Source organism: Sebastes fasciatus, chromosome 6, assembly GCF_043250625.1.
Source record: "Sebastes fasciatus isolate fSebFas1 chromosome 6, fSebFas1.pri, whole genome shotgun sequence".
Classification (NCBI taxonomy): domain Eukaryota; kingdom Metazoa; phylum Chordata; class Actinopteri; order Perciformes; family Sebastidae; genus Sebastes; species Sebastes fasciatus.
The window spans coordinates 31,057,981-31,074,041 of record NC_133800.1 but is presented as its reverse complement, the minus strand read 5'-3'; the positions used below and the strand labels follow the sequence as shown (position 1 = coordinate 31,074,041).

Sequence of the window (16,061 nt, the reverse complement as noted above, 5' to 3'; positions counted from 1 at the left end):
CAGATATTTTTCAGATATTTTTTTTCAGATCTTTATTTTCAGACTTTATTTTCAGACTTTTTTTCAGATATTTTTCAGATATTTTTTTTCAGACTTTATTTTTTCAGACTTTTTTTCAGATATTTTTTTTCAGACTTTATTTTCAGATATTTTTCAGATATTATTTATTTTCAGATCTTTTTTTTTTAACTTTTTTTCGGAACTTTTTTTTCCAGACTTTTTTTCAGATCTTTTTTTTCAGACTTTTTTTCAGAACTTTTTTTTCCAGACTTTTTTTTCGGACTTTTTTTCAGATATTTTTTTTCAGACTTTATTTTCAGACTTTTTTTCAGATCTTTTTTTTTTGACTTTTTTTTCAGACTTTTTTTCAGATATTTATTTTCAGATATTTTTCAGATATTTTTTTTCAGACTTTATTTTCAGACTTTTTTACAGAACTTTTTTTTCAGACTTTTTTTTCAGATATTTTTCAGATATTTTTTTTCAGACTTTTTTTCAGATCTTTTTTTTTTGACTTTTTTTTCAGACTTTTTTTCAGATATTTATTTTCAGATATTTTTCAGATATTATTTTTTTTCAGACTTTATTTTCAGACTTTTTTTTCAGATATTTTTCAGATATTATTTTTTTTCAGACTTTTTTTCAGATATTTATTTTCAGATATTTTTCAGATATTTTTTTTCAGACTTTATTTTCAGACTTTTTTTCAGATATTTTTTTTCAGACTTTTTTTCAGATATTTTTCAGATATTATTTTTTTTCAGACTTTATTTTCAGATTTTTTTTCAGATCTTTTTTTCGGACTTTTTTTCAGATATTTATTTTTCAGATATTTTTTTTCAGACTTTTTTTCCAGACTTTTTTTTCGGATTTTTTTTCAGATATTTTTCAGATATTATTTTTTTTCAGACTTTATTTCAGGACTTTTTTTCAGATATTTTTTTTCTGACTTTTTTTCAGACATTTTTCAGATATAATTTTTTTCAGACTTTTTTTCAGATATTTTTTTTCAGACTTTTTTTCGGACTTTTTTTCAGATATTTTTCAGATATTATTTTTTTTCAGATTTTATTTTCAGACTTTTTTTCAGATCTTTTTTTTTTGACTTTTTTTTCAGACTTTTTTTCAGATATTTATTTTCAAATCTTTTTTTTCAGACTTTTTTTCAGAACTTTTTTTTCAGAAATTTTTCAGATATTTTTTTCAGACTTTTTTTCAGATATTTTTTTTCAGACTTTTTTTTCGGACTTTTTTTCAGATATTTTTCAGATATTTTTTTTCAGACTTTATTTTCAGACTTTTTTTCAGATATTTTTTTTCAGACTTTATTTTCAGACTTTTTTTCAGATATTTTTTTTCAGACTTTATTTTCAGACTTTTTTTCAGATTTTTTTTTTCAGACTTTTTTCTGCCAACAAAACAACATTAAATTAAAAATTGAAAATTAAATAATATTAAAAATTATTAAAAATTTAAAAATTAAAAATTAAAATTAAAAAAATAAATAAATATGAAAAAAAAAAAAAAAAAAAAAAAACTTCAGCTGAACTTTAAAAACGCGTTTTGCTGCTCTCTCGCACAAAAGAGAGGAACTGCAGTTATTTCATGATGGTTACTGCTGTCAGTTGTGCGAACAACACAACATTAAACTTCAAAATTAAAAATTATCAAAAATGTTAAAATTAAAAATAAATTAAAAATTTAAAAAAATTTAAAAATATATAACAAATATATAACAAATATATGTTATATGTATATAATATATATATATATATATATCATATACATATACATATAATATGTGTAATATATATAATATGTATAATATATATATATATATATATATATTATATATATATATATACTGTATATTTCAAAGTAATATAGTAGTCAAGATGAATGAAATGAAAACAATCCAGACGAGTATTCCTACAGAAGCATAAATGATGTATTGAAAGGTTTTAGAGTACTTTCCAGTCCTTATGTAATATTACAAGTAGGTTACACAACAGAAGCTTATGTGAGTCTTAATCCGTGAACCCCATTGGCTGATGCGCCCGTCCGTCACGATATCAGCCAATCACAGGCTGGACTGCTTATTTTGGGGGCGGTTGTTCAATATTGTTCTGCGCCTGCGCAGTTGAATGTTGTGATTATAGCTGCAGCAACATGTCTGCCTCCATGGTGAGAGCGACCGTCCGAGCGGTCAGCAAGAGAAAGATACTACCGACTAGAGCCGCTCTGACACTGGTGAGATATAAACACACAGTAAAACACACCTTTCTGTCTGTTCGGTATGTGTTAAAACTCAAACGGTAGCGTTAACACCCAGCGGCTGGTATGAGGCGTGAACGTTACGTGACCCAAAGCTAAGCTAAGCTAATCTGATCTGTTTGGTAATGTGCCATCGACTGCTCTGTTCCATAACAGCGACAGTTAAACTGCGCATTAACAATTAACACTATACAGAGACAACAGTGTTAAGTTAGCCTAACCCTCTATTACAATTTTGAAAAACAATAACGTTATGTAAGTTAATTTTACAAGGTAAGAACTGTAATGTGCTGGATCGAATACTTAAAGGTCCCATATGGTAAAAACGTGAGATTTTCATGTCTTTTTTATTATAAAGCAGGCTTAAGTCCTATATAAATACTGCGAACGTATCGAAACGCTCAATCCACATGGAAATACACACAGCCCGCATTCAGAAACTCTGCATTTGAATCAAGCACAATATTTAAACCCTTGACATAATTTTAAACGTAAACTTTCTGAATGTGTCCCAGTTTATTCCAGGTTACAGTATATGTGAATATCATCAGCTGACAGGAAGTACACATGGACCGTTTTTTAAATTCCAGCTGAAGTTATTTTTTATTTCATTTTTTTTTTTCTATTTTCATCAAATTGCGCTAAAACGGAGCGTTTCAAACAACGGATAAATACAGGCATATTCAGACAGACAGTGTGAGGAAATTAAAGTTTTTTTTGACCATTACAGCATGTAAACATGTTCTAGTAGAAACACAAAATACAAGTATGAACCTGAAAATTAGCACGATATGGGACCTTTAAATACGGCTCACAAGAGACCGGTTTAAAATCGACATAGCAGAGGCCGAAATATCCAAACTTTTAGTCCATAATAAGGTCTAAAAACACAGGACTCCCAAGCCCACACAAGGGCTCACTGAATAGTTGGATGAGTATCAAAATTATGTGAATCATATGCTATGACCTTCACAGTCACAAGATCTCAGCCCAATTGAACACCAGTTGGCGATTATAGAGGCTTGTGGTGGCCCAACCACCTTATTAGAAAACTATTTTTTTCCTTTTAATCTCTATCTGTGATGTCCTCACCTTTTATTATACTGAGACATTTGTTGAACGTCACCCACTTCAATCTCTCCCAATTTACTGTCGCTCTTTACTTAGCTAGAGGAAAACATACCAGTAAATAATCAGTAGTTAGTAGATAAGTACTCAATGTGATATTACTGTAGATTAAATAGACTCTCAATGTAGCAAGCTGTCGGTGCAGAGTGAGAGACGTGGTTTGTTATTATGGGATAAACATGTGGTGAATATCAGCCTGATGACTTCTGCTAATGGTGCTGTTGCAAGATAATGTGTGTGTGTGTGGTGGTCCGAGCTGATAAAGGTAGTGTGCTAAACGTTAACACTGAAGCAACTGTTCTACTGTACTTGGTAAACCTAAAATGCTGCCAAATGATGCATTAAACATGAAATAATGTATTAATAAGATGCAGAATTTGTGGGCTTAGCCATCCTATCTTTTATAAATTAGGATTAAAATAAATAAGAATTTATAATCTAATGTAAAATACTTCTATTGCTATAAACTGTACTTCACTCTACAAGTCGTCTGTTTCTCTATTCTCATGCTTTTGCTCAGTGTGCTCAAAACAGTCACAGCTTTGCAAAAATAAACTGCTTCCATCTAAACCCTGTGTATTGTGTAATAACTTTAACTTCTGTTGTCTTTTCTTTAGACTCCAGCAGCTGTGAACAAGATCAGGTTTTTATTGGAGAACAAGCCAGAATATGTGAGTAACTGATGCGGCCAACATTCACTGAAACATCATATCTATAATGTCATCAAACAGACAGTGCTTCTCTTGTTATGGCAGCAGGGTGCCGTGTTGTTTTGAGTCTTTCTTTTTTACAACAAATTGGGTTGTTCTCTCTTCTGCTGCAAGTAAATACCAGCCTGCCTTCAGTCAGTGCAATATAACAATTATATAACACAAATTAGTATTTAGAGGTATACCAAAAGAAAAAAAGACTTGATTTTCCTGCAGGATTTGCTCATCTTTCATTTCAAAAGCTGACAAAACAAAATACTCTACGGTGTGCAAATGTCTGGTAATCATGTAACCAGAGTTCTTCCTCATCTTGTGTTGGTTGGGATGCTTCCTCCTCCTGCTGCTCTGTAGTTACATCTTCACTCTGCTCCTCCATATCTGCCCAAATCAATTTACCTTGCCAGGCAGCTGGATTAGAACAGAAATATACAGTATATACAGTATATTGCAAAACTGATGAAGCTAAAAAGTAGTGATTGTTAAATGACATTGATGGTCTGTCTTGCTCTTCATAGATCGGTTTGAAAGTCGGAGTGAGAACGCGTGGCTGTAATGGAATGACTTACACACTGGACTACACCAAGGAGAGAGGCAAATCTGATGAGGAAGTGATGCAGGATGGTAAGCTATTTGTGCTTTCCTTGTAGTTATTAAAGATTTTGAATGTTTGTGTTATGAAGATGGACAGAGTAATATTTTATTTATTTTATTTTATTTTATTTTATTCTAACGTTTTATCTATTCTTTGTTATTATACTGTTTGTCTCGCACCAAAAAAGCCAAAGAAAATTCCTCGTGTATACCCCTTGCACTTGGCAATAAACACCTTTCTGATTCTGATTCTGATTAAAGATCAAATACATTTTTTAAAGAATGATTCTCAGCAGGCATTGCCGTCTGCCACAGCAACCTTTAACCTCCTGCTAAAGATGGAAATGTTCAAATTCTACACATAGTGGTTTTAATATGAATATAATTTTAAAGGCTGTTTCACTGTTTGCAACGTATAATCAAACCCACAACCTTGTGTCTGAGTATTGACGCCAAGGTCAGAACTTGACGGCGTCTCTTCTGTGACTCTCTTGCAGGTGTGAGGGTGTTCATAGAGAAGAAGGCTCAGCTGACCCTTCTGGGAACTGAGATGGACTTTGTGGATTCGAAACTGGCCAGTGAATTTGTCTTCAACAATCCCAACATAAAGGGCACTTGTGGCTGCGGAGAAAGCTTCAACATCTGAGCATCATGGAGCCTCCGTCCTCTCCCAAACCCTCCCTGCTCCAAACCCCGTCCTGTCCATGAAGACTGAGAGACTGAATGTTGACAAAGAAATCTGAGGTGTGGACGTGCCTGCGTTCCCGCCACTGCTCTTACTACGTAGCACTCACATACAGGCACTTGTGAAGCCAAAGTATGCATATTCAAACTTACAGGAAGGTTTTAATACAATATATGTAGTCTAAACTATCTCAACATGTTGATTTTAGGTTCAGACACCTCTGATGTTGGCAACCGCTTTTTTATACTCGACTCTGCATCCCAATAAAAACCTTAGATGGACCTCAAAAGCAAGATGTTTTTTTAATTTAGTGACTGGCTGCCATTTTTCACACTTACACATGTTATTTTCAGGAATTCAGTATAAAAATCACCGTGATTTGTGTGCAAGATGAAATGGGGAAATAATGGGAAAGTTTGAATCTATCCGCCAACATCTACAGGCCAACATTAGCTCTTCATAAACACTGTAGGACGGTGTACCATCACCCAGTGTCGTGTACCCAGCAGTATGCAAAAGTGGAAGGACGAGTTTGAGTGTCTTGAAACTGCTTTATTGCATTGTAAAGTGTATATTTATCTCTCTGTGTAAATATAAAGAATGTATATCTCTCTTGAATCATAACGCACAAAAAACAAAAAAACGCACAAAACATGTATCCCTTCAAATACAGTAAGAGTACATGAGGTTTATGTTCTTTTTTGCTTGATAAAAGCCAGCACTTTGTGTTTGTTCTGTGAAATACGTGTGTATATATTAAAATAATAAAGAAGATAAATCCAGTATTATGAAATTGTGTGTTCACTGTCTTATGCTCAGCAGTCTTGACTGTAGGGTTTGTGCCAGGATGATCATTAACAGCCTAACCGATATGACAAACTTAGACCGGTTGTCATGGTGACGGCTCGGTTGCCATTAGAATCTTCATCTCAGTTGTCATGGTGATAGCTCAACTGTTGCATCTTCATGTTCAGCTTTTAAACTGTCACTTCTTTTCAGTGGACTTTAGTGTTCAGACAGAAGCAGAAGGAGGTATGGGCATTTTAAAAGATTTATTTTAATCATCCATATTATAGGATTTTATTAACATTACTGAAGTAACAAGTGGGCGCTTTGTTTTTTTTAAGGTCCTTTGGGATCATGGACAATCAAAACAAGGATGGGGATCCTGATAGCAGAGAGTTGTATGGGCTTAAGGTAGTAAATACAGTATTTATTAGATTTTACTATTTCAAAGCATTTCTACTCTAAAATAGAGTTGTTTTTAAATGCTGTGTCAAGGATGATACCACCAAGGGAGAAAGGAGGGATGCACAGATCCTCCATAGATTCAAACCTCGGCTTCAAAACTAACATAAAAAGGGTCTGTAAAGTAAAGTGCAGTTAGGCAAATTTCAGGTTTACCAGAAGATTCCTATCAACACAGGCAGCTACGATATATTTCCACTCAATGGCTCTCTCCCACATCACCTGTTGTCTGATAAGTTGGCCTAATATACACTCTATAGCTTTAAAATCACTGGAATCATTATACAAACAAATGCTTAAAACTTTAGACAAGAAGCCATTCAGTTTTCATCAAAAAATCCCTTACACTGGATGAAAGTCACTGAAGGATGATGTGTTTTGGCAGAATCTTCATTCATCTCTGTGTCAGATTTCTGTGAAACTCCCTCCTCTGCTGCCTGTTTCTCAGATTTCAGAGTTATTAAAGACTTTGGCTGAAAGGAAATCACCATCTTTTGACCCCCGTAACATCAGCACCTCCCTCTGCACCCTGAAGAACACGGGGACAGGCTCTTCCAAAACCAACGGGACCTTTAGATCCAGAGCCGTCCTCCCTGAGAACATCAGTCGGTTGTCCAAGTTTCGGTTTAAAAGGCGGGATCACCTGAGAGAGAGTTTAGCTGCCTCAGTACCTGTTCCTGCAGTACCTTCATCTCAGGGGGAACAACCCAGTTTACCATCCTCAGATCCTGTCATCCCTCCATTCCTGGTAGAAGAATCTCAGACGCTGCCCTCTGACTCAGTCTGCTGTACTGGAGAATGGCTTTCAGAGCGAGAGATGCATCATCACATCCTAGACGTGGAGGTTTCGACCAAACATCAGTCCTGTGAACCACGGAGGACGCCGCCTCAACAGTTTCACCAAACAGGTCAATAAACTATTAAGTCATTACATTCACAAATATATTTAGATCCATTATTGCTCTCCTTCCACACAACTAGGAGGGAGCGAACTCATGAAACTAATGAAATTAATGAAACTAATGAAACTAAATAGGCTGGAGAGGCACATAACTTGTTTTACAGTTACTACTTTACTGCTGTAGTTAGTTTGTGATGTCTTTTAATGAAAATTAGATAAATATGGTAATAAAGTAATTATTTTAAGATCAAAATATTGTACAACTATTCTGAAGGCTTCTTAACTTTAAAGAGGTTATATGGCCTTTTAGGGTTTACAAGTTGTAATTAATGGCTTTATTAATGTCAATAATGAATGATTTATGCTTCATAAATCAGTAATTAGTCATTGATCAAGATACATTTTTCATTGCCAAGTTGTGAAAATTCCCTTTATCCCCTATATCCTCACATAAGATGTAATATCAAGGGTAATCAATAAATAAATAACCACTTACTCTCCACCTTATTAATCAAAGATATATTAACATTAATAACTAGTACTATTTGTTACAACTTTATATATGTTTTTTATCAAAGTTTTCGGTCATAATAAACAAGTGTAAATGCACCATAATAACTTTAATAAGATTGTGACAGACCATTTCGTTGTGATCACATTAAGGCTGACTCAAATGCTTCAAAACTTCGACTGTTGCCATGGTAATCAACCGCCAAATCAGTGTTCGAATACTTTGTTATTTGTTTTTTTCATATACAAGTATGTAATAATAAAATATAAATCCCAAAATAGCCCATGAAATAAGGAATAATTAATTATTTATATTCAACATTCAGTATTATTAGTTATTCTCAGACGGATATTGCTATTTATCTGATATTGCACAGGAAAATATTGTTAGTACAATTGGGTTTTTCACTATGGAGCACAGAAAAAGACTAAATGGTTTTGATAGATATAGACAGATCAATATTGGATCCTTCACTAATTGTTGTAATGCTTGATCCTGATCCAGGACCAAACAGTGAATGGTTCTTTGAGGACTTGACGGACCTCCAGGTGAAGCTGTTTCTAGGAGCCTCAAAGAAATCTGGAGTCCGAAGGAACTCTCAGACAGCTGGAAAAACTACTCGCCACGACTAATCGCAACCCACACCTGTAACACTCACTCAAGACAAAGACACTGAAAAGATAAAATCAAACTGAAACCAGAAGAGAGATATAACCTGTTTGTTTTTTTACAGATCTCAAGCAGATAAAAAGAAAATCTTAAATGTTAGATGGGTTTGAAGACAACATGTCAAACAACAACAGCATAAACAACAGATGTCACCATTGTTTTTGAACGTTTTATCACCTCTTGTGTCACGCTGTGCAGTTGGCACAGTTTGCCACTTGCTACTTTGCAGCAGAGGCCATGAAAGACGTAATGAGAGCTTTAAAAACTGTGTTTGTTGTGGGGAGATCAAACTGTACTGTCACCACGACCCCCAGCTGCCTCCATCGTTCATGCATTTTCATTTTGGTTTGCAGATAAGAAGCAGTCACTGTGCTTTCCCTGTTTTTATAATGAATCAATTGTTATTGCGTATCATTTTTTAGCAGACTGGCATGCATATTGAAACTCAGCATGTGACAGCTGTTATCTGAAACCAGATCAAGCTCTGATAGCATCCCTGACCTGGTTACATGTGAAAAATATTTTTAAATTTCTGCCCAACAACACAGTTGCTGGACTCAAATTAATTCATCAGACGGAACTTTAATCAAATTGAGAGGAAATAGTGATTTTTGTGACATCGAAGTCTGATTAAAAAATAGATTACACTCAGACTCTTGCACAGTTGTCTCAGCTGTATTTAAAAGAACAGTGTGTAACATTTCAGGGATCTATTAGCAGAAATGGAATATTCATAACTAAGTTTTCATTAGTGTATAATCACCTGAAACTAAGATTTGTTGTGTTTTTGTTAGCTTATAATGTGCCCTTCATATCTACATAGGGAGCGGGTCCTCTTCACAGAGTCTGCCATGCAAGCCCCCAGGAAGTACGCCAGGATTTGAAGCAAATTTTTGTAGTGGCCAAGCGGTGGTACTACAACTTCCGTGTCCATAAACGGAATGCCATTTGCCAGTGCTAAACCGTCATACCGCCAGCCGCCGTCCGACTTCCGTTGCTCCTAAAGTAGTGTTATTATGGTAAGGATGACCTCTGAATGAGGTGAACAGCGTTACCACGATTTTGCACTTGGCGGCTCACGTTACCGTTACCCTAGTCTTGGAAAAGGAGGAGAGAGCGGAGGGAAACTCAGTTGGTTGCAATCTGCAACCACACCACTAGATGACGCCACACTGCTCCTTTAAATTCAGCTGTAGTTTGAGCTGACGCTAACATTGACTGCAACCTCTGGATGTTCACATGATAAAGAAATAAAATAACTTTATTTGAATCCAGCTGCACCCAGTCAGTCAATCCAGTCATTTTAGAGGGCACCCGGTCCTGGATAATTACAGGCAATGATGGAGATTGAGTTTAAAAGCTCCCACTACCTCAGTCTCTTTTTTTTTGCTTTCACATAAACGCTCACAAAGCAAAATGACGGTTTCCTCCAGAATCCCCCTCCCCTCCCTAGCTGGTCTATAACAGCTTTCATCTCAGACCTGCAGCGAACACAACAGCATCCCATCACTGACCAACACACAGGACTAAACCTCTCTTTAGAGAGCAGAGAGAGGAACACTGCAGGAGCAAACAGGAACAACACAGGTAAGAGAAGCTTATTATTTTATTCTATTTATTATTACTATTTAGTATGCTTAAATATTTGAATTGGCTTTTTCTGATGTCATGAAATAATTTAGATAATTTAAAGAAAAAAATATAGATTACTGATATGAACCTATTTAAATGTTTTTAATGTCTAAAAATGATTGATACTGCAATGATGGTATTTTTGTGTTACATTTAAATTGTGTTGTTAGGAAACAGCCACTGCAAAGTCAAATACGTTCTACATACACCATAGAGAGATTGCTGGCTCTGATTTGTGAAGATGATAGTGGAACCAGCAGCCAATCATGGTGCAGAATGTGGGTCCGTGTGCAACGAGTCCGCCGCTCTGGAGGGTCCGGGGCCACCGGTGCTGGTCGACGCCTGGCTGGTCCCCACCTTCTTCGGCCTCATCATGCTGGTCGGCCTGGTCGGGAACTCGCTGGTCATCCACGTGGTCACCAAGCACCAGCAGATGAAGACCGTCACCAACCTTTACATAGGTAACATTTCACTCTTTTTTTGGGTATCCTTTTGTTTGACCATCCAGTGAGAGAAAGGAAGTAGGATGCCCCAAACAGAAGTTAAAGGGTACAAACAGGAAACTCCAGGAAATTATTACTTTCCAAAGAAAAAAGATAACATATAAATGAAAGGACTCTTTCTGCAGGACCTGTTGAGTGCATTTCTTCCTCATAAAACTCCTACAAAGCCAATTTTTAAGTATTTTGAATCCCAAATTGTGTACGTCCATGTTTACCTGCTAGCAGTCTTCTTCTTCCCTGTCTTTGCCTATATATTGTTGCATATCTTTGGCCTCAGCACCTACCACTGTTATTGGTATTGATACAGTTATTTATGGTCTTTTTTGCCCCTTTGAATGCTTCTCACCTGGACATGTCTTGAATGACATTTCTCTGTTTAAGGAATCACTGCTCTTGTTCTCTTCCAGTAAACTTGGCCACGACCGATATCTTGTTCCTGGTCTGCTGCGTGCCGTTCACCGCCACACTGTACCCGCTGCCCAGCTGGATCTTTGGGGAGTTCATGTGCCGACTGGTGAGCTACCTTCAGCAGGTGAGATACGCACACATGAACACATAAACAAAGATGCCTGGAATTGCTGGAGACCATGTAATATCATGGCATGGAGACCAAAACACCATGCTACAGTACTGCAATAATAATAATAATAATATTAAAAAGTCCCATGAGACAGCAGAATAACTCCAGATTTACAGCTACCTAAATAAGGCAAAACTTTGGCCCAAAACATAAAACCAACTTGAAAGTATAAAAGGTCTGTTAGCAGTAAAAGTATAAAGTGTCAAACAGAAACCAACTTGTGTTCCTGGTGTTTCAGGTGACCGCTCAGGCAACATGCATCACTCTGTCTGCTATGAGTGTGGACCGCTGCTACGTCACCGTCTATCCTCTGCAGTCGCTGCGACACCGAACCCCACGCATGGCTCTGGTCGTCTCTGTGTCCATCTGGATAGGTATCACACTGACACACCACGCACACATTCACGACCTTGTGTTTACCTTTCAATAACCCTCCCTTTAATGATAATTATTTACCGTATTAAAGGGTAACTTTGGTATTTTTCAACCTGGACCCTATTTTCTCATGTTTTTGTGTCTAACTGACTAATAGTGACAACACTTTCTGAAATTGGTCCAGTATTGAGGGAGAGCGCTGTAGACTGCAGCTACGAAACGAACTGCAAGAGCAAGTGAGCAGATGTTCACTAAAATTTCTTGTTTTTGCCACTGACAGGCTCAGATGGTCATTATAAGTGTCCGACAACATTTTGGAAAGGACCCTACAGAGTAATAAAAAGTTTGTCTTACCTTTCTCTTGATCCGGTGTCTTGGCTAGTGCAAGTCCCACTTAAGAAGAAGTCCCATATGGTCTAGCGGTTAGGATTCCTGGTTTTCACCCAGGCGGCCCGGGTTCGACTCCCGGTATGGGAACTAGCTCCTTTAACCACAAGATTGGTGGTTTAATTCCTGGTTCCAAATATCTGATGTTGAAGTGTCCTTGAGCAAAACAGTGACCCCAGCAGCCCACCCCTCCTAGGTCAAATTTCCTGGTATGTATATAATGAATCTAAAAAAGTTCAAAGATTTTTCAAGTTCCATTGTGAAATCTGAATATCCATATACTCTGTCCATAGTATTCAAAGACCTCATCCATATTGTCGAAATCATCTGAAAATCTTTTAGCTAATACTAAGCTACATTTTCTGTACTCCAACACAACAAACCTTGCCCCCTACCCACTCACGTTTCCACCATGGGCACCGTCAATATGTCGTTACGTTCACTAAAAATGCTTTTCTTTTTTCAACATTATGGTGTGAACCTACAGAGAAATATAATGTTTTTCTTACCTTTCTGTTGACGCTATCTGTCTGTTAATGCAAGTCCAAGTCAAGGAGAAGTCCCATATGGTCTAGCGGTTAGGATTCCTGGTTTTCACCCAGGCGGCCTGGGTTCAACTCCCGGTATGGGAACTAATTCCTTTAACCACAAGGTTAGCGGTTCAGTTCCAGGTTCCTAATGTCTGATGTTGAACTGTCCTTGAGCAAGACAGCGACATATACATATAAACATGAATATGTGCATTTGATTAATCTAATACAGCTCTCTATTAGATTAATCAAATAGACTCTATTAGTGGACGTAAATGATGGCGCCAGCTTGCCCCAATAGCACCATATTGCAACCTGTGAGCAGCTGCCGTCTACAGCGCTCTCCCTCAATACTGGACCAATTTCAGAAGTTGTTGTCCCCATTAGTCAGTTTGACACAAAAACATGGGAAAATCCAGGTTTAAAAATACCCAAGTTACCCTTTAAACTGAAGTCAGAAAACAAACCATCCCAGTAAGTTGCAGAACGGCTAGAGAGCAGTTGGGGGTTCTCCAGTTGGTTCTCCAGTTGCTGTCCACATAAGTGAAACGTGCTATGAACATCATGCTCTGAGTCCCACAGTCTCGTCCTCTGTCCTCTGTCCTCTCCAGGCTCCCTGCTCCTGTCGATCCCCGTCGCCGTGTACCAGCGTCTGGAGGCCGGAGACTGGTTTGGCCCTCAGACGTACTGCAGCGAGGTCTTCCCCTCGGCCCGCCTCCAGAGAGCCTTCATCATCTACAGCTTCCTGGCCGTCTACCTGCTGCCCCTGCTCACCATCACCGCCTGCTACGCCTTCATGCTCAAGCGCATGGGGCAATCCAGCGTGAACCCCATCGACAGCAGCTACCAAGTAAGAGAAAGATATCTTCTAATTCACTGAAATCCACAGAGAGCAGAATGTGTTTCTGATCACTAAAGCCTCCCTAACTGCAGCTTCAGGCTCAGGCAGAGCGAGCAGCGGCGGTGAGGGCGCGAGTCTCCCGGATGGTCGTGGTGATGGTCGCTCTCTTCCTCATCTGCTGGGGCCCCATCCAGGTCTGCATCCTCCTGCAAGCGTTTGGCCTCCGCAGTTACGTTCTATACAAGGTGACGTACTCTCCATGATGTTTGATGCCGTAGGTACAGTAGGGGTGTAACCAGATACATTATATACTGTATAATAAAATAAAATCAGGCAATGACAGGACTGCGGAGACAGAAATGTATGCCTTTCATCTGAGTCCCTCTCCATTCTGCACCGACAGCTGAAAATTTGGGGTCACTGCATGTCTTACTCCAACTCCTCCGTCAACCCGCTGGTTTACGCCTTCATGGGCAACAACTTCAGGAAGGCCTTCAAGCACGCCTTCCCCGCCGTATTTCTGCGGCGCACGAGGGGGAAGGTCAGGGTGGGAAACATGGTCGCAGAGGACGGGGGAGAGATGGATCGCCAGGCGCCCAAAGGAGAAGCAGAGATGCACTTTCTTTCATCTGGGTCCTGAAAGGTCACGCTCATCGTTTGGACACTGTGCGCTCATTGTTTATTTATGGTTTGTTCTGGAGATGAGAGCGGTCTGCTCACCACGGTATACCTGGCGTACACAGAAATAGACACACACACATAGACCAGCCTGGCACAATATGGGCTTAAAATAGAAAGTACTACCAACACCAGTTAGTGACAGGTTTACACACAAACAGAGGAGAGGAGTAACGGCTGCCATGTGATCTCTTAAAAAGGACAAACCGATCAGGAGCCTCTCATGACCTCCACAAGCTGCTGAAGCACATTATCTTTGTCACATTTTTCTAACTTAGCTGGACTGATGCAATCAGTTTACTGGATGTCAGCATGTCTGAGCTCTTGGTTTTATCTTCGGCACTATTCAATATGCTTTATTGGCATGTTGGGAAAAACAAACACAACAATGGGATCCAGGCTATTTTCCTCCAAAAGCCCTAAAACATGCTTTTATGTCTGTGAGTCTATGCACTTATGCAGGTAATCCTTGTGTAGATGTCAGCCCGGCTACTTGTACATGATGTGCATTGTGTGCAACAGGAGGCAGTGTTGCATTTACACACTAGAATATATATGGAAAGACATTTTCCAATAAATAAATGCGATTAAAGGGATAGTTCAGGTGTTTTTGAAGTGGGGTTGTATGAGGTACTTATCCATAGTAGGTTTATTACCTACAATAGATGACGGTCGGTGCACCCCCAACTTGGAAAATCAGACAGGAGTACCGACACCGGAGCAAAGCAATACAGTGCTGTGGACGGGGACGTCAGAAATATCTTGACCTGGCAGCCTTGTTTAAGGTCCCATATTATGCTAATTTTCAGGTTCATACTTGTATTTTGTGTTTCTACTAGAACATGTTTACATGCTGTAATGTTCAAAAAACCCTTTACATACACTGAAACCAGGAATAAACTGGGACACATTTAGAATGTTTCCGCTTAAAATTGTGTCAAGGGTCTAAATATTGTATATTTGTGACATCAAATTCTGCCTACTGCAGGTTTAATTTGCTGACCTGCACTGATTTGAAATCAAAGTACTACTTCAACTAATACTACTGCTACTGTATTTCACCTAAATTACTTAAAGGAATTTTTACACAATGGGCAATAACAACAACAACATGAACATATTTTAAATCAGTTTTTTTTTGGTTTGCACTGAAGTTATGTGTCTGTTCTCTCGTGCATGTCTCGCGCGTGCTCACACTTTTTGTGGCGTGACAGTGGTTGAACAATCAGACATGTGACAGCAGCCAATGGGAGGGCTGCCTAAGAAGTTGGGGTCCTTGTGCTGCCTTCAGGTGACGCCAAAAATATTAGAATTTACACAGAATGAACATGAGGGAATAAAACACGATGCAAAATGTGACAACCAGATACAAGCCTGGTTTATGAACTGGGCAAGGCGAGCAGTTTTAGTCGGGTGCCAGTATAAACATTGAAAACAGGTTTTTCTTGCTGTAGATTGGCGGCCTCTTGTGTAATCTAAAGGTTTCTGTTTTATTGTTGTGGATCTGTTGTTGTGTTTTTAATAACAAAATAAAACACAAATTAAATTAAGTTTGCAGTTCATATTTGTTTTCATATCTCTAAAGTATGTAAAAAAAATTAGGGCTGTCAAAGTTAACACGATAACACATTAACGCAAATTCATTTTAACACCACTATTTACTTTAACGCATTAGCACAACTTGCGATTTTTAGTTTGTAGCGGGCTCAGTTTTAAAGCTAGAGTAAAACTAGAAAATCTAAGGAATCAATTGGTTCTAACCATGTCATACTAGCTTGTCGCAAAAGAGGTTAAATAAACTTGCGCTAAATTTTGGGG

The 16,061-nt window shown here is 38.0% G+C and overlaps 3 protein-coding genes and 2 non-coding genes across 8 annotated transcripts; all 5 read left to right on the top strand.

Annotated features, from left to right (window-relative positions):
• The first annotated feature begins 2,094 nt into the window (after window positions 1–2,094).
• Window positions 2,095–6,173, top strand: isca1 (iron-sulfur cluster assembly 1). Its single transcript, XM_074639204.1, has 4 exons — window positions 2,095–2,250; window positions 4,020–4,073; window positions 4,628–4,733; window positions 5,201–6,173. The coding sequence occupies exons 1-4, from the start codon at window positions 2,170–2,172 to the stop codon at window positions 5,347–5,349; spliced, it is 390 nt and encodes a 129-aa protein (XP_074495305.1). The 5' UTR covers window positions 2,095–2,169; the 3' UTR covers window positions 5,350–6,173.
• Window positions 6,174–6,346: 173 nt separating this feature from the next.
• Window positions 6,347–9,641, top strand: LOC141770218 (uncharacterized). 4 transcript variants are annotated; one of them, XM_074639854.1, is made up of 4 exons: window positions 6,347–6,420; window positions 6,516–6,585; window positions 7,085–7,544; window positions 8,553–9,638. In XM_074639854.1, the coding sequence occupies exons 2-4, from the start codon at window positions 6,529–6,531 to the stop codon at window positions 8,678–8,680; spliced, it is 645 nt and encodes a 214-aa protein (XP_074495955.1). In that variant the 5' UTR covers window positions 6,347–6,420; window positions 6,516–6,528; the 3' UTR covers window positions 8,681–9,638. The 4 variants fall into 4 exon arrangements, with proteins under 4 accessions (XP_074495955.1, XP_074495956.1, XP_074495954.1 ...); XM_074639855.1 differs by lacking the exon at window positions 6,347–6,420 and having other exon boundaries at window positions 6,432–6,585; window positions 7,150–7,544; window positions 8,553–9,640; XM_074639853.1 differs by lacking the exon at window positions 6,347–6,420 and having other exon boundaries at window positions 6,433–6,585.
• A 167-nt stretch (window positions 9,642–9,808) lies between these two features.
• kiss1rb (KISS1 receptor b) lies at window positions 9,809–15,257 on the top strand. The gene is made up of 6 exons (XM_074639203.1): window positions 9,809–10,810; window positions 11,260–11,384; window positions 11,671–11,806; window positions 13,336–13,574; window positions 13,658–13,810; window positions 13,969–15,257. Exons 1-6 carry the CDS (start codon window positions 10,591–10,593, stop codon window positions 14,203–14,205), a joined length of 1,110 nt encoding a protein of 369 aa, XP_074495304.1. The 5' UTR covers window positions 9,809–10,590; the 3' UTR covers window positions 14,206–15,257.
• trnae-uuc (transfer RNA glutamic acid (anticodon UUC)) lies at window positions 12,213–12,284 on the top strand. Its single transcript has one exon. It is a non-coding gene; the product is annotated as a tRNA-Glu (tRNA).
• trnae-uuc (transfer RNA glutamic acid (anticodon UUC)) lies at window positions 12,755–12,826 on the top strand. Its single transcript has one exon. It is a non-coding gene; the product is annotated as a tRNA-Glu (tRNA).
• Window positions 15,258–16,061: the final 804 nt, after the last annotated feature.

Bases quoted from the DNA above. Each gene is read 5' to 3' on its own strand.
- isca1 (XM_074639204.1), top strand. From the start codon at position 2,170: ATGTCTGCCTCCATGGTGAGAGCGACCGTCCGAGCGGTCAGCAAGAGA. The intron at 4,074-4,627 runs GTGAGTAACTGA...TGCTCTTCATAG, and splicing joins TGGAGAACAAGCCAGAATAT to ATCGGTTTGAAAGTCGGAGT. The intron at 4,734-5,200 runs GTAAGCTATTTG...ACTCTCTTGCAG, and splicing joins TGAGGAAGTGATGCAGGATG to GTGTGAGGGTGTTCATAGAG.
- LOC141770218 (XM_074639854.1), top strand. From the start codon at position 6,529: ATGGACAATCAAAACAAGGATGGGGATCCTGATAGCAGAGAGTTGTAT. The intron at 6,586-7,084 runs GTAGTAAATACA...CCTGTTTCTCAG, and splicing joins GAGAGTTGTATGGGCTTAAG to ATTTCAGAGTTATTAAAGAC. The intron at 7,545-8,552 runs GTCAATAAACTA...ATCCTGATCCAG, and splicing joins TCAACAGTTTCACCAAACAG to GACCAAACAGTGAATGGTTC.
- kiss1rb (XM_074639203.1), top strand. From the start codon at position 10,591: ATGATAGTGGAACCAGCAGCCAATCATGGTGCAGAATGTGGGTCCGTG. The intron at 11,385-11,670 runs GTGAGATACGCA...CTGGTGTTTCAG, and splicing joins TGGTGAGCTACCTTCAGCAG to GTGACCGCTCAGGCAACATG. The intron at 11,807-13,335 runs GTATCACACTGA...TGTCCTCTCCAG, and splicing joins CTCTGTGTCCATCTGGATAG to GCTCCCTGCTCCTGTCGATC.